This window comes from Hippoglossus stenolepis, chromosome 1 (genome assembly GCF_022539355.2).
Source record: "Hippoglossus stenolepis isolate QCI-W04-F060 chromosome 1, HSTE1.2, whole genome shotgun sequence".
Classification (NCBI taxonomy): Eukaryota; Metazoa; Chordata; class Actinopteri; order Pleuronectiformes; family Pleuronectidae; genus Hippoglossus; species Hippoglossus stenolepis.
In genome coordinates, this window is record NC_061483.1 from 5807240 (window position 1) to 5830152 (window position 22913).

The window sequence follows — 22913 nt, forward strand, 5'->3', positions numbered from 1 at the left end:
TCTATCTATCTATCTATCTATCTTTCTATCCATCTATCTATCTATCTATCTATCTATCTATCTATCTATCTATCTATCTATCTATCTATCTATCTATCTATCTATGGAAATATGTCTAAAGCTAAGAACACCCTGCTGTAAAAAAACAAAAACAAATGTAGCCTGTTTAAGCTTCACCTGACTGACGTCTGTAATATATTTTTTAAGATTTTGTTTCCTCTCTTCAGCTGGAAAGGTTTAAAACATTTTCCACGGATCAGATCGCTCTGGGACTTTCTCTCTCTCTCAGGTCCAGATTATTTTAAGGCAGAGAAAAGGAAGCGAAGGAAGAAAAAAATCCCAACAAATGCAAAAAGAGTTCCATCACCTGCAGCTCGCGGACCTCAAACCGCATCTGAAAACAGCTCCTCTCTTATCTTCTAAACCATTTTTCCCGGGAAGCTATTTAATCAAAGTGCGTTTCCGTTGGACCTATAGCCTGGATTGTACCTGACGGCCCAAGGTAGAAGGAGGAAATAAAAAAGAAAGGACCTGAAGGAGACAAAAGGGTCGGAGGATGTTTCAAAGCCTGCGGATGAATCTTGGTCACTGGAGACGTGATTGGTGCTGAGAGGGAAATAGCCCCGGGCCAGTCTGGAGGACACTGCTCCTGTTCATTTAAATTCCTCCGACAGAATCTTCTTATTGTAGTTGGTGCAATCCTCGTGTCCCGTGTAAATCCACCCAGTAAAAGAGCCACATGCTCCGCAGTGCGTGAAGCCATAAAGTGCTTCGTTTCATTAGATATATCTAATTAATGCCTGATTAGTTAGGTGCTACAAAATATTTTAATGACTCCAATCGTGTCTGAGCAGAGGGACGACACTGACGCTTTTTTTACATCCTGGTTCCTGGCAAAATATTCCCCCATCACTCCTGTTTGTCATTCATGGTGTCAGACATAATTACAGCAGGATTACACATAAAACCCTTCAGTGTTCCCCGTTGAGAAATGACAAGATGACGTGCGACGCCGTTTAGTCGAGCCAAAACATTTAATACACACCATCGCAGGAGACATGCACTTGCAGCACTTCACACGGTGCACCTTCCCATCGGTAGCTCTCGTTTTGAAAGACACATACAAACCGTGAAATAATTTAAAAACAAAACACATATTAAAAAAGGGGGGTTACACACGTTTGCTTTTATACATGTTCATAATACAGCGTCATAGAATGTATCACAGAAATTAGCTTTTTTTTTTCCGACACAGAGCAAACCATAGCAACCAACTCAGGTATTACACTGACACTGTGCTTGTTGATAGTTAGAGGAGGAACTGTGAACAGGGGACACCCGAGAGCGAATGTCACAGAGAGGACGAGTGTTTGAAAAGAAGAGTCTGTCGAGGAGGAGGAGAAGGGAGGAGGAAGAGGAGGAGGAGGAGGAGGAGGGTGGGTCCGTCGCTCTCTGAGGAGAAACAATCCAAGTGTGCTGGAGGTCAGAGAGGTCAGTCGCTAGGCGTAAAAGGTTTCTACTTTCACTGCCTGACAGAACATCGTCATGGAGAAGACCAGGCCCAGGATCTGCCCAAACACAAGGAAACAAGTGGAGCGTGAACGACTTCAGATGAGCAGCGACACGGTGAAATGAACAGAAAAAGTCCTCTGTCTCCTTCTCATGATATAGTGTGACAATAAAACTCTGAGAATAAATGTATTAAAATCCTGATACAGTTATTTCGTGGATAACAATGAGAAGAGCAGCCACACGTTCAGATCTGAACATGATTCCTTTATTTAATACTACACAGCTTGGAGAGTGTGCATTCTTCTTCTCTTCTTTATTATTAATAATATAATTATCATATTATCTCTATATCATATCTGCGCCCCCGCAAAGGCTTTGTCTGACGATCAGTGATTCCTCCTGTTTCTTTGATGAGCGTCTCAGCTTTCTCTCTTTCTGCTTTTTAAATGTAAAACTCTCTGGTGATCATTTCTTTGTTCTAATCTTTTTCTTTTTTTTTTAAAGCCCCTGAAAACCCAACGTCTTTATTAACTTCTTACATTAATAAGCTGGATGCTGCACGAACACAATACTTTCTGCTGGAGTTGAAACAATCTTTGTAATTTCACGATTTCTGTGTTTGAGTTCTAGTCTCTGTGGCACAGTGGCTAAGCGGTGATCAGTTTGAATCCCAATTTAGCATTGGGGTCTTTCGTGTGCTTAGGTTCATTAGAGACATAGGTATATGGGATGGATAGATGTGTTGGGCTCTTCTTACTGGTTTAAATCAGGCTGGGCTCGGTTGGATCCATTAGCTACAGCACTTATCTTAAGTGTTGCAGGGGAGCTGGAGCTAATCCCAGCTGACATTGGGCGAGAGGTGGTGTAAACCCTGGACAGGTCACCAGTGAGTACGGCTGCAGGGTCAGCATATTAATATTCATAGCATATAGCTCAACGTAACCCTCAGCAGCATGTTGGACTGTGGGAGGAAGATGTGCAGACACAGGGAGAAAACGCAAACTCCTCAGGCAACAAGGCTGCAGCCAACCTGAGATTTGAACCAGAAAACTTCCTGCTTGGAGGCATCAGTACAACCCACTGCACCACCATGCCACCACTCAAATATTAATATTATAATAAACAATTCAGGGTCTTTCAATGGCATTGACATTGATTTCCCCCCTCTACAGTTTTATTTGCTTTCATGTTCTGTTTTATTATCTACAGTAGCTGAGAATGATGGGTCCGTTTTTTAAAAATCATCAAATAGTTTGTTCAGCTGATCCATGACCACTGTTTCTTAAAAGATGAAGAGATTAAATGAGTAAGAAATAAATGTTCAAACACATAAAACAGTCATAAAATAAAATTGAAAGAGGAGAGTTGCATCTCCTCTCAGGGTAAATGTACAGAATAACTGCATTACTAAGACCACAGGGCTCAAGCTCCCTATTAACTTCATTTCTTTTGTTCTTTTGTTTTAGCGAATCTCTTAAACTTGTTCTTTTAATTTGTACATTGAACCCAGGAGAGTCTTAACAGGTTTACTGTTTTAACAGGTTTACTGTTTTAACAGGTTCACTCTACACGTCACAGATGCTGTTGATAGGATCTGCAGCAGCTTTTGGCTGTTTCCTGTCGACCTGTGTCTCCCGTCAGGGCCACAGCTCCAAACTGTGAAACAGGCTTCACACACCACGTAAACCCAAAAGTTCATTTTGTCCCACGGCTGAAAAAGATAAAAGGATTTTGCATATTGCATTCATTTTTTGAATAATTTTTTGTTGAATATCTGTCAACAGAATTTTTGCCAGTTTGTTGCTCTGATATTTAACTGCTTTACTTTTCATTTGGCTGCATAACTGTTTTTGGTATAGCTGTGGATTTTTGAGTGTTCTATTCCTATTTCTATTTAAGGAAATATCTGAAGTTATGCATTGATGAATATTCTTTTACAGGTGAGTTATTTGGATATATCCCTATTTCCTGTGTATTTTCCTGCACATCCCATTAAGTTTCCTGCATATCCACTTCCTGTTTTAATTTGTAATCCACTAACATTTCCTGTCTTTGCAGCAGGTTCCTGGTCATTTTTACACACCTGTCACCTGCTTAGTTTCCTGTCCCTGCTTTTCCCCCTTAGAAACCCCTTTATATCGACTTCCTGTTCCTCTCTCAGGTTGAGCCGTTTCCTCCATGTGGTGTTTTTCCTCGTGTAGTTTCCCTCTATTTGACCTTTTCCTCGTGATTTTAGTCTTTGGATTTTTTTGGTCTTCCCCTCGCCTGGTTTCTGTTTTTGGTCTGACTTCCTGTCTGTGAACATTCGGACTGTGAGTAAAGACGACACCTGTTTCCCTGAATCCTCCTGAGTGTGATCACCTCACTGTTATCACAGGTCGGCCTTTATCTGAAGAAAAAGGAAAATACCTAAAAGCTCATTATGTCTTAAATCTGTACTTAATGTTTCTCTCGTATAAAATGAGCCTGTAGAACATCTGTGCTCACTGCATATTATAATTGATAATTGCATGTTGTTTGACGACCTGTAGCTGCCGTGCTAATTAGTCTCTGATGGGGGGGTCGGCGGGGTCATCTCCCGTGTGGCACCGACAGCATCACAGGAGCATTTATGTGCTGTTATTTCCCCGAATTTAGTTGTGGTGACAAACATAATTGCTCTCAGCCCTGTGATTGGCTCGTGACCCAGCGTGTACCCTGCAGTGCTGGATCTTTAGTTTTTAAATCAGGGGCCATTAAGGGGCCGCAATTTACACACGGGGACCAATTATGTGTCCAACATCCATGCACCTCGTTGTGTGAGGCGCACGTTGGAGTCATTCCCTGTTCACTGTCGGCTCTGTAGCTTTGAGCAAAGACACACGTCGTTGAATCTATCCCGTGCTCGGAGGATAAGGGAATGTACATGTACCTGATGCATCGTCATTTTCTATGTATTTCAACTTCCTGGCAGCTTTAGTTTGTTAAATTGACCGAATAGGAAGTCAGACTTGAAGCTGGATTTGTGCACATGAGGATTCCAATAGATAAAAAGCTGTAAATCTAAGTCGAAACTCATTCAGAGAGTGTTTGGCAGCATACAGACTCCAGAGTTGATGACTCAAACCAAGTATTGATTGTACTTCATGTGCAAAAGAGGGAATGTGTTTTCTTTCAGAAGTAACATAGACGTCTGCTATTTGCCATCTTTGTCTAAACACAAATAATCATTGTATAATTCGTCTGTGTTGTATAATCATCACAGATGTTGGAGATAATTCTGCCAGTGATTGTTTCTGCTTTTCATTGTGTAGGGTTTTCAAACAGGGGAGAAAAGACTCTTTAACCAGTGACTAGAAATGAGCCTGCGGCTTCACAGCAGCCTGGTGTGATCGATGCTTTTTCGAGAGCAGCATTTTTCTCTCCTCTCCGATTGTGGAAGCACGTCACGTACGACTTGGCTGGAGAGGAAATAAAAGAATTTTATGGACAGTCAGACCGCTCTGTGTGGTCCTCGGCGGCCGCGCGAGGGGCTTTATGTGCGGCCCCTGCTGTCCACACGAGTCCTGAACCCACCGCTTAATGCAAAGTGTTGGGTTTATTTATCACAAAGTAAGAGCCTGTAGATATAAAGAAGTGAGTTAATGAGTGCGTGGAAAAAATAACTCATTCAACTTAAAAGCTGTAATTACCTGAGTAAGTGCCGTGCATAGAGCAAAGATCCAAAGAGCCACCAGGTTCTCATTAAGCCAGTCCTTAACGCGCTCGTAGCATGGCTGTGGAGACACACACACACACACACACACACACATTAGCCGACCAAGTGTAAATACACAACTTTCTCCTCTCCAGTGTTTAAACAACAAGGTTTCTGCAGGTTTCAACTAGTTAAGACTTTAGGACCTTTTTTAAGAACATCTTTTCAACAATTTCAGAAATCTGTGGAATGCATATCTCAAGAAACATATGCATCTCCTCAGCTTCACACGTGGCATGCATATTGTTTATCGCCCAAGGAAGTGCAGTGTTGAATTGGGTGCGACTTGGACACGTGATGAGTTCAGTCTTAATATACAGGCGAGTATCCAGCGCTGTGTAGCACCAGGGGCTGGGAATCATCAGTGCAAGTGATGTTGTTAATCACGATAACGGCGCTTCCACAATAATGGCAATAACTTCACGGAGCCTCTTCCTGCAGCAGGTCTTTACTTGCTGCGGTTCAATGACTGCCGGTCACTTTTAGCACCACAGGACAGATGAACAGGCAGGTTTAGAAGGGACACTGCACTGGCAATGAATTAATTTTAAGACCTGTGTTAAGAATGACATCAGAGACACAGAATTACTTCCCTATAATTAAAGATGAGTTGTGTCGTAGAGATTTACCCTCGGTAGAGATCCATATTCTGTCCCACAGCGAAGACCAGAGTACAGAGATAAATTCTGACCGAGGTGTTTGTCGACAATTAGTCATCAATCGCATTTTATGTTTAGAACAATATGTAAACTGGTCCTCAGTGAATCAGCAGCTGGGAAAACACAGGGTCAATTTGGATGCAATTGTCTAATTCTTTTTTCTGTGAAACTAAAACAAAATGAAACTTTAAACATCCACAATTCAACTGGATCGAATCCATCTGCTGATGAAGATCAAAAGATCCAGTGTAGATACTGAATGGACCTTGTGGTGAGATAGTAATATATGTATGTATGTATGTATGTATGTATGTATGTATGTATGTATGTATGTATGTATATGTGTCAAGTAGAACAGATTTGAAGGAATATCACAAAATGACTTGCACATAATTCAAGATAAGGTGAAATAGCCTTTTAGAGAATAACCGTCAGATTCATCAGTTCCACGTTGGTCTTGTTTGTAGTTTTATGACAGCGTGCTAATATCTGTATCATTGAGAAAGACCTACATTTATGCCAAAATATTTCTTTTAGCCTTTAAAATGTGTTTTATAGTATTAGAAGTACTTCAATGAATGTGAATGTTAACATAAGACCTCATTTTAAATGTAATATTTTAACACATTCAATATTTCTCAAGGCCTAAAATTCAGATTATTAAATTTTTACTATTTACGAGGCAGCCTTGGACAAAATGTACCAACTTCACAGGGAGGCTTCTCTGCCAGTGTTCAGAAACTGTGACGGAACAAGTGGCAACATCCGTATTTTCGTCTCCTCTTCCTCGTGAACTTATGTTCTTGGGGGAAAAACTTCCCAGGGTTCGAACATGTCCTCACCGTCCTCGTCTCCCTTTAAGCCGTATAAACACAAGTAATGTGAATCCGAGAACAACACAAGCACTGGAGGCATCATTTAGACATGACAGTAAACTGAATTTTTCATATCTGACATGGTTTGAATTCATTCTGAATGCAACTCAATCAAAAATTCTCCACAAAGTTGCCGCTTCCACATTGTTTTTGCCACCATAACATCTATTTTTTTTTTGTCATCACCTGGAGAACATTTTCCACAATCTCTTGTGACACTCTGGGAGATTTCCGTGGGCCACGCTGTTTCCCCCGCAGGCACAGAGAAGAGGGAGGTAATTATTATAAAGAGCGAGAAGAGAGCGACGGGTCAAAGATGTAAGCGAGTGATGAAAAGCGGCTGAATCCTGAAAGGAGAGGACTCGCTTTCAATGAACAGTGCGGAGCTGACATTCAGTTTGACACCTCCACCTCTTCATATTTGAAGAAAAAAAAGTGTGCTGAATTCATTATGCGAGTTCTACCGGAGAAAAGACAGACTGACATATTGTAATAACAACATAACCGGCTGCAGTGCTGTTAGGATTAAATTATTCATTTCTGCAAACATGCGTTCCTACCAGATTGTATTTTCTACATCTCATTGCATCAAAATCTGAGTCAGGAAAACCAAACACGACTTTGCATTTCACGGCTGTTGGAAACATCAGGACACCGAAAAACATATATTTTCCTTAGCCCAAGGTGAAATAATTCCAGGCTGGATCGATATGGAAAGTCATGCCAAATTTAGGACGGCTCCGTTGTTATTTATGAAACCGCCGCCCGAGTGCAACCCTCCTGGACCACAGAGCTGCATCGGGAAGTATAATAATTCAGATTTTTCTTCTTCGACGTCCACTGCAGACGCTGCCATAAAACCAGGGGGAGAAAAAGAAACTGCCGGACCAGTTCCAGCACAGGAGCAGTGGCGCATTAAAATACAAGGGGCGGCCGTGGAACACCATAATCTGAGCTTCAATCAGGAACATAACCAGAAATACTATTGATCACCAGTATAAAATATTTATGTATGTAAAAATATGTGCATTATGCTAATATGTTATAGTCCAGCATATAAACCAGCCAGGTGGTTACTGCAGATAAACTCTAAAATCTTGTCTGTTGTTTAAAGAACCAGATTGTTGTGGAGCAGGTGGGAGACGTTGTTCAAGATCCTCTGGAACCATAACGGATGTTTTTAGAATAACAATATTATAAAGACACGACCATGAAAACAGCATCTTAATCTGAATAAAGTCATACTAGGAATCAGTAATAATATCATTTATACATGTGAAGTATTCTGACCTTACATTATGTCGACATGTGTATTTCAGACTCGCATTATAACATCCTGTTGGTGATTTTTACGTAATCGACATTAAAGAGCTTTCCACTGCTCGACGACAGATGCCATCAAGTTCGAGTAGAAGTAGGATGTAATAGTGACATGAGTCATAATCATAATGCTCTGTAACATGGAAACTGGAACATCTCTCTCTTCTCTCCCCATTTCTCTCCGCTCAGCCCAACCGGTCAAGGCCGATGGGCTGTTGGGTTTCTCTGTGGTATCGTATGGTCTCAAACTTACTATGGAAAGTACCTTGAGATAACGTATGTTAGGATTTGTCGCTGTACAAATAAAGTTGAATTGAATATTCAATTAGAAACGCGTGTAAAAATTGTTTTCAGAATAAGTTAATGTTGCCGTCCATGTCTGCAGCTTTACTGTTTCAGTTGAATCTCTCAGCGTCTAATTCTGCTGCAGACACATTTCATGCAGTGAACACAGGTTGTTTAAGCATTTGTACAATCAATGGTGTAATTTTTATACTATTAATGGTCTAATTTAACCATTTAACAGCCCACACATATCAAAGTACCCAAGAAACGAGCCGTATTTATAGAAATAGAATCACACGAGGTCTTCCAGCGTTCGCAGGCTTTGAAACTGAGTTGTGTGTGTGTGTGTGTGTGTACATCAAACCTATAAGTGTGTCCTTTTGTGTGTGTTTCTGTTTGCTATGAATGAGAGCGTGGAGACGTCTTTCCTTTCACAGTTCTTGAGTTCATGAGCCGTCTCCTCCCGACGTGAAGAACCTCAAGGATCTAAAGCAAAGGCCAAGTAGCGGGTTTTATTCCACCAGTGTTAATTCAAAACTAAAAGTAATATTATTTATTTGTAGCACACGTATCCTTGAAGAAGTCCAACCACACAAACCTGTCTGCAGCCTCATTTATGTTTCTTGTCACTTTGAGCTCAGTGGAGGAATCTGTGCAGCGTGTTTAGTAGAAAAATAACTGAATCTAATTTTAAAAAAGCATAGAAGACATATTTGAAAATGCAGGCTTTATTGGAAGAGATGCTTCAGTTCGAGCTGCAGTGATGGAATCCTTGATCTGAAGGTCTGACGGTGTTAAAATACAAAAACTTGTCAGTTCAATTTTTCTAATTAAAGTGGTTGAAGGAATTTCAAAGGTCTACGTGACAACTAACAAGCTGAAAGAGGAAAATATCCATTCTGAAAAACCTTTTTAATAGTTCTTGTGCAGGCATGTTTCAGGACAAGTAATGAAAAGACATTTAAAAAGCTTGTCTTTCATTTTCTAAAAGCAAAGTAGCTGCAGCTTGGCCTTTACAACGCTCGAGTGCAAGCAGGACGACCGTGTTGTATTTCAAGATGAACGGCTGGCGGCTCCCCGGTCTACAGCTGTGAAACCGATGGCTTCATATTTGGGATCTGCCCTTTGCAAATGGAAATGACTGAAGATTTACTTTATTTACTTAACTGAGGAATGAGATTTGGAATAAATGTGCTGTCAAAAAGCTCAGAATGTACAAAACAGTCTCTCAATCACATTACTTCATATTAGGCTTTGCACTGGGGCTTTATTAGTCTATAATTCAATAGGCAAAATTGAAGGCCTTCAAAAGCCTTAAATACATTAAAGTATTACTAGGTCTCACATTTAGGTATATCTTAGTCATGTTAAAGGTCTTTTAACACAACTTCCAGGAAAAACTATAGTTACCCAATGTTTCTATAGTTTGCGCTATAACGTTTTGTTTGAGGGTTTTTATCTACATGGCAACTTCCTTATCTTCAATTATTGTGAGGTTTACGTCGGAACTCCGATATTCCTTCATATCTGTCGTACGTATGTTGACATAGGTCTAACATTGAAGTTTTAAAAAGCTTTTCAATTTAACTTGTTGAAACCTGCAGAAAACCTGTAATATTTAATCAAACTATGTTAAAAAAAATAATTGTAATGGCCCAATCTCATCACAGGATCCATTTATATTCCATGTAGGAGCTTTTTTTATTTTCATCAGCAGATTCATTTTGTGAAGTTCTAATGGAATTTTAAAAACAACTTTTTTTTAGTTTCACAGAAAAAAGAAACTGGGAAATGAAAAATTTAAAATGCATCTACTGATGAAGCTATAAAAAACAAGCTCCCAAACGACCATGTGGTTTCCCAGCTGCTGCTGATTCTATTTCAAGACATAACTCTAAACAAAAGCTGATGCATGTTAATACGAGCCAACCATTTTTAATAAAACACAAAATAAAATCCGTTCGCCGAGGAAGTATAAAGATTAACGACGCATTTGATCGGAAGCTTTGATCTTAGTGCCGCTGACATCTGGAACATCTGATCATTTTGGAAAAATATGTTGAAACGTCATTGGAGGCTCCACAGAAATCATTGTAATTGACGGTTCATCATCTCCACTCATTGCGATGCACAGGGGAAGCTTCGGCTCTGCTGCATATTTATACTCGTTCGGCTAAGTGGCCGAAAAGTGGCCTTTCTGTCCTTAATGATGACGATGACAACTTAAAAACTTCGGATTAGATCTAATTTGAATCGCCGCCGCCATCACGTTTTATTTTCATCAAGCCCCCAAATAATGTCTCGATGATGAGCTTTAGCAGTTTGCGGAGCTGAACAACAGCTGCTGTGTAGGTCTGACGAGTTACAGGGGAGTTTAAATATTCAACAAGCCAAAGTGGAGCTTCTTTTACAGCTGCACGGCTTTAATAGTGATCCAGGGTGCAATATTATTATAGCCTCATCCTGGTGCACTGTCAAAAACAAAACTCCCACACAGATTTAGTAAACATCGTTTCCGTGTTGACTCATTTCAAAAAACCCTCGAACTCTCAACATATTCTCAGAATCTGAGGATTTAAAATGATGAGGTGATTTTAAGTACTTATGAGAGTCCATTAAATTAAGTAGGGCCCCTTTTTCATTTCTGAAGAACTCATTCATGATTGAAACATGCTGTTTAATATGTGATATATATGTGAAGTTAGTTCAATTTGTTTTATCTCAATCTTAATATCTTTCCATGTGAAATCCTTTTTACATTGCAGAAGTCATATTTCCTAACTTTTATACATTTACATATTTAGTACTTTATTACTGATGCTTGATATTTTTAATATCCCCTTTACTGCTGTAACACATTTCCCTGTTGTGGGACTGGAAGTATTACTTTATCTCATCTTATTGAATTCAGTCCCTCTATGTATCATTGAACTAAGTCATTGGGAGCAGCCAAGACATCAGCCAACACTGCGGCTGTGTGGCGCCATGAATTAAAAAAGAGAATGGGTCCTAAAGTGGAGCCCAGAGGGATCCCACAGGAAACCTTGCACCGAGGATGAGAATTAAAATCAACACAACGACAGAACTTTTGGATAATTATGACGAACCTCACCAGTGTACAGGCGTCTTTGACAGACTGAGTCGGAGACACCTGCCACATGTTCCAGCAAAAGAAAGGTGTGGTCCACTGCGTCACAGGCTGATTGAAAAGCTGCAATTTAATGCATCGGCTGCCAAGAAGATGTCATTAGTCAAGATGGCAGATTCTGTCAGATGAAGCAAAGCCTCTGAAACCAGACTGGAATTTTCAAAGACGATGTTCTGAGGCTGGAAAGACCGCAGTTGTCTCTAGGAGACTGGGAAGAAAGGGAATTTTGGAGGCGATTCTGTGGTCGTCCATGAAATTTTACTTCTTTTAAAGTCTGGACCGGACTATTGTTACTGAAGGAAAAAAAGGTACATTTCCAGATTTCTAGGTCTAGTTAAATTAAGTTTGTTATTTTGTGTTTAAAGGTTTAAGAAAACATGTCGGGGCTTTCACCGTTTGCTTCCAGGGTCACAAGTAAGTGGATTAATTATAAGTTGTAAATGAAGGTATGATTTATATGTTTTATTTCATCACATTTAAAAACCCCACCAGGGACAAGTTTCACTCATTATTTGCATGTGCAGAATAATCCATTTGTCCGACCCATAACAAACATACACAAATGATGGAGCTTGTCCTGTTTTCCCCATCGGACTGATGCAATCCTCAGCACATCCCTTTCTGCTCTGTTACAAGCACCCACAGTCCTGTTTACACCCATAGACAAAAAACAGCTTTCCCCTCATGACTCTAATGATGTAAAACTCTTTATTTATTTCTTTATCTGGTTCGGCTGCAGCACAGAAGCACAACATGTTGGTTTTCACCTGTTCAGGAAAGTCTAATGAGACGTGAAGAGACTTGGAGGTGAACCTCACGTCCAACACTTAAGTAAACCTCAGTTTGTTTGATTTGTCGAGACTTAAGCTCACGTAATGACTCAAAGGGATAAACAGCAGCTCTCTGGACCGAGCCACAGCAGCAAATTAAAAACACAACACTGATTAAACATGAGGTGAACATTGGTAACAACGGCAGTCAACTCCCACTGGACAGAGGCCTTGATTCAATATCAGTAATTATGAATTAAAAATCTCTCAATGGATCGTGTTTGTTTGTTGAGGTCCGGGGCGAAGCAGCAAAGGTCCACATGAGATAACGGGAATAACACACTGAAATGATTCGGCCGCTGAGAGAAGGATTTTGTTTATTTTACAGGTGATCAACTTAACGTAATTTTGAGTGGGAGTAATATGTACAAAAAATAAGATGCACCATGTCGACTATAACTGTTTATGTCCCATTTTCTATATCAAAAACTCACTGTTTAATAAACCCGACCTACCTGTATATTTGTGTTTAACTAGAATTACCATCCTGTGGTTGTATGCCTTCTCCAACCACTGCTGTTTCAGTCTACATCGTTTTATTTCAGATATGAGGTTACCATGGCGATTAACTTAATCAGTTAAAATTCGGGACATGTGACAACCGGTCAAAATTTGAGGAAATTCCCAAAAGATAAGTGAACGTTTGTGCCAAATTTAAAGACATTTTTCTTAAGATATCGCTTTCACAAGAATGGGATGGACTTAAAAACCTGAAACCAACATGTCACTAACTGTCGCTGACGAGGAGGCATAAAAACAATCAGTGCAAAGTTAACCACAAACAATTCATTCTAATTTTAAGGCAAGTTTGATTTTCTTGCTGGAACTTACCGCCGTCCACCACGTTCCCGGGTTGTCCAGGCCACAGTTGTCGCTGTACTCCAGGCAGCAGGAGTCTGGCACCCGGGTGGCGTTGTAAACTTCAAACCAGTCTGTGTGGTTGGTTACTCCGCAGCAACGAAACTGCGCCAGGAGAAAAGGAGCGAAGAGAGAGTGGGCCTTTTATTTATCATGAAATCCTATTGCATGGAAACGATTTACTGGCAAGAGTAATTCACATGTGCTGAACGTGGAAAACACTTCATCTCGCCGATATTGAGCTACAGCCCCCTTTTGTACAATTCTCATCTCGTCTGTCTCACGGCCCTAAAATCATTTTCCAACTCGCCTGCTTCTTTTTATCTACATCTTCCCACTCTGTGATTGGTATAGATTTTTTATAAGGGATCATGGCTCTCCCCACAGTTCAATTCATCAGTGTACTATATGAAAAGATAAAGTGCCCCTGAGGTTTTTTGTTCATTCAGTGGACTTTAATTCCACACAGGAACAATGCTGCCTCCGCTGCTCCACCGCGCCGCTCCGTGCACAGACTCGGGAATCGCTTCATTTGGAACTGGCCCCGGCCACTTAAACAATGCATCAGATTAGTAATTTATCACAAACTAAAGCAGAATTCAAATTCAGAAAGCATCTGAAGTAATGTATAGTTTTAAAGTTGGGAAAACAAGCGTGGGGGGGGGGGCCTGAACTCTGTGTGGTCATAAATATTCAGAGATTCACCAACTGGAAACTTCAACAGCCAGAGCGACGTGTGGCCCTCGCTGATTATCCGAAGTAGCGTTTGGCCCCTTTTGGATGTTATTACTACTTCCTCTCATGTATGTAGAACCCTCCTCGATTCCATAAGTGGCCGTTCATACTGTTCAGGCTGAACTCTGCTCCGGGGACATCTGTTGTGGACATTATCTATTCAGTGACTCAGCATGTTTGAAGGAGGCTCCGGAGGGAGGACAGGGACAGGATGAGAGCTGCCTTTTTAATGGTCTGCATTTCAGCCAGACTGGGACTTTATGGAGCCCCATACATTCACACCGAGGACTGATGTGACCTGGAGAGAGGCGCACGTACATGCACGCTCGCACACAGACATTTTTATATCGGTGGCTCCTTCAGCCAGATCCTCCTCTTTCCATCATTCAGTACAAAAGGAACAACTCGGCACATTATCATACACACGCCCTGACACGCACACATTAGCATATATTAGTTGCATAGCAATACATTCCCCTGTCATCAATTCGTGACTTTTTAGTCATGCTGACATGGGCACACACACAATCATGCACCACATCCGTACATGCACACAGGCCAGAGCCAAGCATTCAGCATGCACCGCACATTTGCTAATGGAACAAAAGTACCAGCTGTAACGGTGGTGCCGTGCGGAGGCTCCAGAGCCCTGAAGTCTCCACGCTATCATCTGACGTCTCCCGGAGGCGTCCGCCAGCCGCGCCATCCCCCCCCTCCCCCTCAAATCCCTAATTCCAAATCTCGGTTTCTCACATTGTGTTTTCTTTGCATTGGAATTAAAGTGTGTATATATATTTAAATAATACTCAGGGAAATGCACATCAAAGTGAGAGCTGGAAACAAAGATTACCTCGGAGAGTCTATGATGTTTGCATTAATCTCTCTGACAGCATTTTACCACAGTATTTAAACTGAAAGAGCTTCGAGTGCTTGTTACTGTCGGTGGAGACGGTTTCTGGGTTTTTTTATGCCATTTTCTTTCAGATTGCCAGTTGTTTTGTTTTTTTTATCAGCCTGCTTATAAAAGTCTCCATTCCATTAACTATAAAAAAAAAAGGATTCCAGTGTTTTATTCAAATTTTACACAAATTGGAGAAATGTAAAAAATGAAATGGCCCCTTCAACGGTTGGCTACTCCCTCTTAATTTGATGTGACCGCTGCGGTGCAAATGGTGAAACCTTGCCAATCGCAGAAGTAAGCGATGAATAATGCACTCAACACGTCGTGTGTCTGCTCGTGACAAGGTATCCTGCATGACTCCACTTGCTAAATGGCCCTGATGTTAATATTGAATGGGCTGAGAGGTTTTTTGGAAGCATCAAAGCATCACCTCAGCTAAGACTGAGAAACTGACATTTCCAGAATTTGTGTTTTGTCAAATCTTCCAAGTTTCAGATCAGCCCAAACAGCTGCCCCCCCCGCTGTGATCTCGTGTCTTACATCAGTTTGTACGATCATCCAGGCGTTGGTCAAACCCACGTTGCCCTCTGTGCCGAAGAGCTGGAGGCCTTTCTTCAGATCCCTCTGGGCGTAGTGATCAATCTGGTGAAAACAAGGAGAACAGGATAATGAATTTCACTTATGCGTGTGTGAGGTTGAGTGAGGTGTGATCGAGCAGCTTTTCCATTTTCATTAGAGGATAACAAATTCCATTTGATCTGAAGTAGACGAAAATAATCACATTTCTTCTGAGAAAACTGCAGGAAGTGAACAATCTAATACAATATGTTTTATATTCTGCTCATGTTCAGGTTTATCGTTTTAAATTTGTGTTATTACTGGAAAATGTTTATATGCTCTAATGTTAAGAAAACACATGATGAACCACTGTTCACTATGATATACACTGGTCCATCAATCAATCACACTTTATTTATATAGCACCTTTCAAACAAATCAATTGCTTTTCAAAGTGCACTTATACATTGTAAAATATTACAAAGTAAATGAAATAAAAGAACAAAATTGTTAATAATACAAGACAGGATAAATAATTAGAAGAGATTATAAAACATTTATTAAAAAGCCATACAAATGATAAAACACTACATGAAAGCCAGGCTGAAGAGACGGGTTGATGGTCTGGACTGCTATAAACCACAGGCTGTATATAAAGAGATGATGAAGAGAAGAACACAACAAACTCAAATACAACTTTTTTTAATTTGTTTTTTTTGGTTCAAGAATTCCGGCTTCGTCTCAGCAGTCAAGACAATAAACGGCAAAAAAAACAACAGATATAACTCAATAAATATAATAACCCAAATTAGGGATGATCAGAGAGACTGCAATATATGTGCAGAAACTAATATAACTTAATGAAATCTTGCAGCTTGGGGATATTTTATTGCCGTTTGTTCATTATATTGATTGCACATTGAAGGATCCCGTACTGTGTATGTTTTTATTTACTTGTTTACTGCATTTATTGGATTTTCATGGTCACAGGACAAACCGCAGGAGCAGCACAACACCATAAACCTTTTATCGTTCAGTAGAAGTTGATACCTCACCGCACGCAGAGAGACTCCGGTCTGTGCTGCTGCTTCTGCTCGGCTCATATTTCCTCAAGCGTCGTCCCATTAAGGCATTAAGAGTAATAAATAGAGGTCAACAGTGGGGACGATCCACTCGGCTGAACTACAAGTGACTGGATTTGCTTTTACCGAACCAACGCGCTGCACGACGGCGGGCGACGTTCTGTAAACAGGCCAGATGCAGACCCATGTGGGTTTAGTGTGGAAGCTCTGGTTCAGCAGTGTGAACCTAAACAAACAAGATAAAAGCATTTAACAAAACCAGCTTTTTTCCCCAGTAAGCTTTGAGTCAAAGAAAGCTTACGGTGAGCGTGGGGACAGTCACCGAGATAAACACACTGCAGCCTCTGCAGTTAATGAATCTAACGTACAGCGATAACGATGTAATCACAGAGCAGCAAATGGACTCCAGACACACTCTTGTTCTTGTCTCTCTGTAGTTGTGGAGACACTCATTGACGTAATGATTCTGTTGCCCCTTACCTTAACCATCACAACTCATCCTGACCTAAGCTTTATTTAACCCTTAAAGCAAGACAGCCTTTTTAAGTTGTGAGGACCAGTCAAAATGTCCTCACAGCGTCAAAATGTCCTCATGGCGTCAAAAAGTCCTCACAGCTTCAAAATATCTTCACATAGTCAAAGTGCCCATAGCATCAGAATGACCTCACAATGGCAAAGAAGTCCTCACAGCATCAAAATGTCTTCACATCACCAAAAAGTCCTCACAGCATCAAAATGTCCTCACATCACCAAAATGTCCTCACAGTTTCAAATATCTTCACAACGTCAAAGTGTCCTTGAAGCGTCAAAATGTCGTCATATCATCGAAATGTCTCCTGACCCAAATTTGTCCCTTACAAACTATAGAAAGTCAAGTTAACACACATCATGTCTTTAAAACAGCCATAATGTTTTCACAACAATGGTAAGGAACCGAAGTTTCCCCCCCAGAACTACAGAGTACTCGAGTAAACACACACACACAGACACACACTGCATACAATCGTGTATCTATGTCTTCAGAGGACATTACATTGACTCACTCACCTCCTGACTCACTTCATATTTGTTTACCCTGAGCTTAACCTCTGAACATGTCTTCACCTTTAAAACGTAATGATTCACATCATGGGAACTTGCTTTTTGTCCTCATGATGTCCCTGAGTAAACAGCTTCAGGTCCTCCGACACGACTAATACGTGGAACACTTGCATGCCCAGGGAGAGCAGTCATCCTTGTTTACACGTTGAGATGGTCAATCTCATCAGACATCAATGGCATTGATCTGCACTGACCTTGCTCTCCGCTCCGCTGCAGCTCTCCAGCCTGTGAGCTGCTGCAGGCAACAAAACAAACCTCCCACTTCACGCACCCAAACAACGAGTACTGCCTTCATTTGCCCAAACAATATAAATATTAAAGACGGGTTACTGCATGAATTTAGCGTGGATATTTTGACACAATGTTAAATATGTAAGAGGAATGAACAGGGGAAGTTGTAACCCGACAAAACCTTCTTACAAATCTTTGCGCAGTGAAATCTGACACTTCCACGGAACAAATGTGGTTTTAACTCGGCAGTAAAACGGATGATTAATCAAGTTCTCTACTTCACCCAGATCCTAGCACATGCCCTTCACACACCAGAGGGCATTATGACACACACACACACACCACTTTCTGGGCTGCTGATCTTTGCTTCACATATTTACTGTCGAAACATTGTGTATATTCTGGAAACAGATGCAGCAGCAAAGTTGAAGAAGAGTCGACAATACAACACACACCCACGTCAATGCAGGTTTTCACTACTTAAAAAACTTTGCAAATTTTTCATGAGATTATAGTGCATCTGGCACTTAGCTGGGACTAAAGGGACTTAACGACATACAAAACACATTTTAGGAAGAAATGGATGAAGAGATGATTTTTTTTAATTCTTAAGTCAGACAGCAGGTAAAACTTGTTATTTTACATTTACAACATGTTGCTTTAATAGCTCTTCACAAAATATGTGATTTACAAAAAAATTTACCAACCTTGTGTCCAGAGCAAAAAGGTTTGATTTACAGCAAATTACAATTTAAAGGAACCAGACCAGATGAATATTCGATATAAATATTCTATATAAATATTGTAAGTCAACATATTTTGCGTCATCAGTAAACTATTACCTGATATTTTCTGCCAAAATATCCGATCCATCTGTCCAACGTTAACTTGTTGTGACTACAGCTTTAATACATTATTATTGAGTTGCTTTTAAATATTTATTTCTTACAATTTATGGTGATGTTCAGGCATCCACAGCACTCGTGATCAAAATCAAGGTCTGATTTAATTTGCAGATTTAGTTCACAGGGATTTCAGTCCCATGTTAATTCACAATCATGTCTCCCTGACCTCAACCCTATGGATTTTCTGACCTTGACCAACATACGGACGAGACTCTGGATGCAAAACCAGGGTGAAATATAATGATAAATATAGTGGAGCTCCTCTATTGGACAAAAGTATCTCAACCTTGGCTCATCTCACCAAACCATTGTTGTTTCTTCTCTATCTGGCTCCAAGAAAGTCAAAGTGCCCTCGTGCAGAGATGATATCTCTTCCTCCAGCTTCCCAACTCAACCCCTGGGTCCTATGAATATTGCAATAGAAGGGGACGTAGTTTTATATCACAAATGTAGTGGATTTGCACTGGTTGCCTGTAACACAAGGGATTGACTTCAATGTTCTCCTCCTTACATACGAGGCTCTGAATGGACCGAGTTACAGAGCTGACTCTCTAGTTTCGTCCCCTCTAGAACACTGAGATCATCTGCTGTAAGTCTGGAAGAGGTTCCCAACAACGGCCCAAAGAAAACCAGAGATGAGGCTTTTATAAATTACGCTCGATATCACAGGAGCTAGTTCAGTGAATGTGTTTAAAAGAAAAAACATTTCTCTTTGCTTCAGCCTTTAACTAGATCTTGCACTTGCCAGCACTCCTGCGCTATTATATATCTCTTCATATTTTGAATTACATTTAAACATGTTTATATTCTCCTCTATATCTGTATGTAAAACACTTTGAGCTGCATTTCTTGTTTGAAAGGTGCTATACAAATACAGTTTATTATTTCGATAATCCTCTCACTTGTCATGTCAACCTGGGTTAAATGAAATGTTTCATCAGAGCTGATTTTATATGATTAGAAGCATCTGTGTAATGTCCGATGACTTCATACAATGAATACTAACCGCAGATTACTAATTTAAACAGAGGCCCCCTTTTCTCCCACAATCCATGATGGACGGAGATCTCCTCAAGTCAAAATGGCCCCAGACAGATGATTTAATCATAGTGAACTGTGGAGTCTACATGTGTATATAGTTGAGACTCTATTTAAAAATTGATCAAATGTCAATAACGTGCCTGCAGGCTTGAATATTTCTAGAAGCAGTTTTGCCATCCTAATGTCTGCAGGGTAAAAAGTGCCATAACCCCCGCAGCAGAATAAAAATACACGTTCAACTTATATCAGGTTCAACACTCGGAGATATCACTGAAGCAAAGAGGCTCATAATGTAGACGGCAAACAAATCAGCTGAGGAAATCAAGAAGAAGACAAACACATGCCGACACGATGCTGAATCCATCTCCACCGTGTTGCTTTGGACACAGGCTGTTTTTTCTCCTTGTTCTTATAAATGTGTGTTTGAAAAAAGAAGACATTCGATGCAGCAGAACCTCTGTGGCAGTTTCATATTTTCACTCAGAGCAACAACATGGTGGAAATCTGCTCAATAAAAGTGCCAGGCAGTTTGTGGGGGGGGGGTGGTGACTGTATATCAACTCATATCCTTGCAGTGACTTTTTTTTTTTTCTCTCGACCCCCAAAAGAATTACAATCTTCTCGTGAAAGAAAAGAACGGGGGAAGCGTTCTGTCGTTTTTCAGATGGACGGCGTACTTGACTCACAATTGTTCCCAGTTGTGTTAAGCCTGGTTTTCGATTGTTTACGGTGCCTAACACACGATTATGAACCTCCGAGGTCGATATTCGCTCTGTAGCCTCAAAGAAACAAACTTTTTTATTCTTGTAAAATGGCGACGCACTGACTTCACATCTTTCTTTTCCGGTCATTTGTCTTTCAGGCTTTATTGAGTGCTGTTATTGTTTTATTCCTCTGTCTCTTGTGTGGCCGTCGTAACTCGTGTTTTGTACCCGACCGCCACCTGGCAACTCTGCTGCCATAAATGAAAACAGCGTGTGATCAATCATTCATTAAAAAAAAAAAAGAAGATGCCTCTGAATATAATCAAGCCAGTGATTATATTTCCTCCACAACACAACGGCGGAAACACTTTAATATAGCACATGAATTAATTTCCAAAAGATGAGGTTGCAAGAAAAGCGAGACACCAGAAAGGGACACTTCCCCATAACTCTGTAAGCCACCGCAACATTTACATGAAAAGACAAATCACCCAGGATGTAATTTCTTGCGATAATAAAGATGTGCTGAGTTGCTTCATAAACAGGCCCGGGCGCTATAAGCTGCTGCGCGGCATCACAAGTCGTAGCAGCAGGGAACGTCAAGCAAGGCAGCTCCAAACTGATGTAAGAATCCGGCAAGGAGAAGCCCCCGTGTCCCATTTGGGTGGACGGGATAAAGCCCTGGGTCCTCTGAAGTTGTGCGGATAAAAAGAAGGAGAAAAGAAAAGGAAAAATACTTTTTATTTCAAATCTAAGTAGGTCATTAGTAATGCCTTTCTCCTGTGGAAAAGTGCGGCGAGCAGCCCGCGCGTACGACACAGCCGTACTTTGAGCTCGGTATTGATGTTGTCCTCGGGACTTCAGTCGCCCTTTAACTACAACGGGCGAGTCGAAGACGGGCCATCAATTATTTATATGGCAGGGATACGAGGGGGGAGGAGAAAGAAAGATGGGATGTGAAAGAGAGAGAGATGGAGGTGAGGAGGAGAGTGGGTGTAGGGAAAAACCTACAGGGGGGGGGGAAAGAGGGAGAGGATGAGCCATAAGGCGATGAAGGGCAGAATATGTAAAATCAAATTCACTGAGGGGCAGATTAAGTTATACGACTACTGGACTCCAGATAATAGTGACGGCACTGCAGCGGGGGGGATGGAGCCTTCCATCTGTGACAGCTAACGAGAAAAGGACATTACGACTGAAAAGGAAAAGAGAAGAAAGGGATTTTAAAGGAGACGATGTAATGAGAAGGAAAAATGCCTCAATTAGCCACACTCCCACCAAACAGAGGAGATCCATTACCTGTGTCAGAGCTGTAGGAGGAAGAGTGAATCAGTGATACAGTGATGGAGATGAAAGCACTCAGGAAGAGAGGAAACACGCCGAGTCATATTCCCGCTGGATTTCCAGGGAAAACATCAGTTCACTATAGGACGTCAAACTGCATAAAACATGATCTCCTGCGATGACATTATCTGATTCTGAAAAAAGCAGAACAGCAACATCATTGCTTCGTGGGTTCAATCGTTGGAAGAGACGCTGGGAGTCGGTGCTGAGAGAAACTTCACGTCACGATGTCGTGTTAAAGGCGATGCAGCAGCGCAATATGTGAGAGTTTTGTGTTTGTATGAACGACGAACATTTCACACGACAACAGATGGCAAATGGCAAAACTTGAAAACTAACTTGAAGGCTAACGTTGTCCATGTCACAAAATAACCCACAAATTTAATCAGATCTTGCAAAAGAGATGTTACGCCTACTTTTGATGGATTTGCTTGTTCGTTAAACTTGTTTTTGAAGAGCCTTAAATCAAGGTTGAATCAACTGTTTGAGTTTAAAAATCCCGATTCAGTCATTTCTGATATGAGCCATCCAGTCGTCTCTGTACAATCTGAACATCCTGCAGCCGTCCTCGCCCATTGTGCTCTTCTTGTCGAGGGGTCGACTCCCTGACAGCACTTTCATTTCATCCTTCCTCCCAGGGAGCTCACATTCCGTTCCCTGGACTGTGACCCGACGTGGTCCAAAGAGAAGGGTTTTCAAGGACATTTATTTTGACAGCAGACGTATTATTCTCTTGTCTGACTTACTCGCGCTTCATTCCCCCCCCGGCTCGGGATATGAGCGTAAATCTTCCCAAAGTGTTGCAGTGCATTTGGACAAGGAGTGATGGGGGCCACTCTCCTGAAGAATCCGACTACGTGATCCTTTCTCCCTCAGGACAAATCGGTCACTACTTTTAAAGTTGGACAACTCCTCTCTAAAGCAAGAAACTCCATTACTTACCCTGAGATTTGTAAAGTGGGATGTGAAATCCGCCGGGTGCTCCTCAGATAATGAATCGGGGCGAAGGAGTCACAATTCAAGGCCTCTGTCTCCGACTTGTTTTTTCAGGGGGCACCGCGATGACACACACAGTTAATTATTCAAAT

The 22913-nt window shown here is 41.1% G+C and overlaps 1 protein-coding gene across 3 annotated transcripts in view; it reads right to left on the reverse strand.

Moving 5' to 3' along the window:
• Positions 1–1015: 1015 nt before the first annotated feature.
• tspan4a (tetraspanin 4a) overlaps positions 1016–22913 on the reverse strand; it is a 124071-nt gene continuing 102173 nt past the window's right edge. For all 3 annotated transcript variants that reach the window (XM_035164144.2, XM_035164150.2, XM_035164136.2), the window contains 4 exons: positions 15400–15501; positions 13197–13328; positions 5184–5267; positions 1016–1568 (listed from right to left, as the gene is read on the reverse strand). In XM_035164144.2, the coding sequence (XP_035020035.1) occupies positions 1500–1568; positions 5184–5267; positions 13197–13328; positions 15400–15501 (387 nt within the window). In that variant the 3' untranslated portion in view covers positions 1016–1499. The remainder of the gene's footprint in view (positions 1569–5183; positions 5268–13196; positions 13329–15399; positions 15502–22913) is intronic.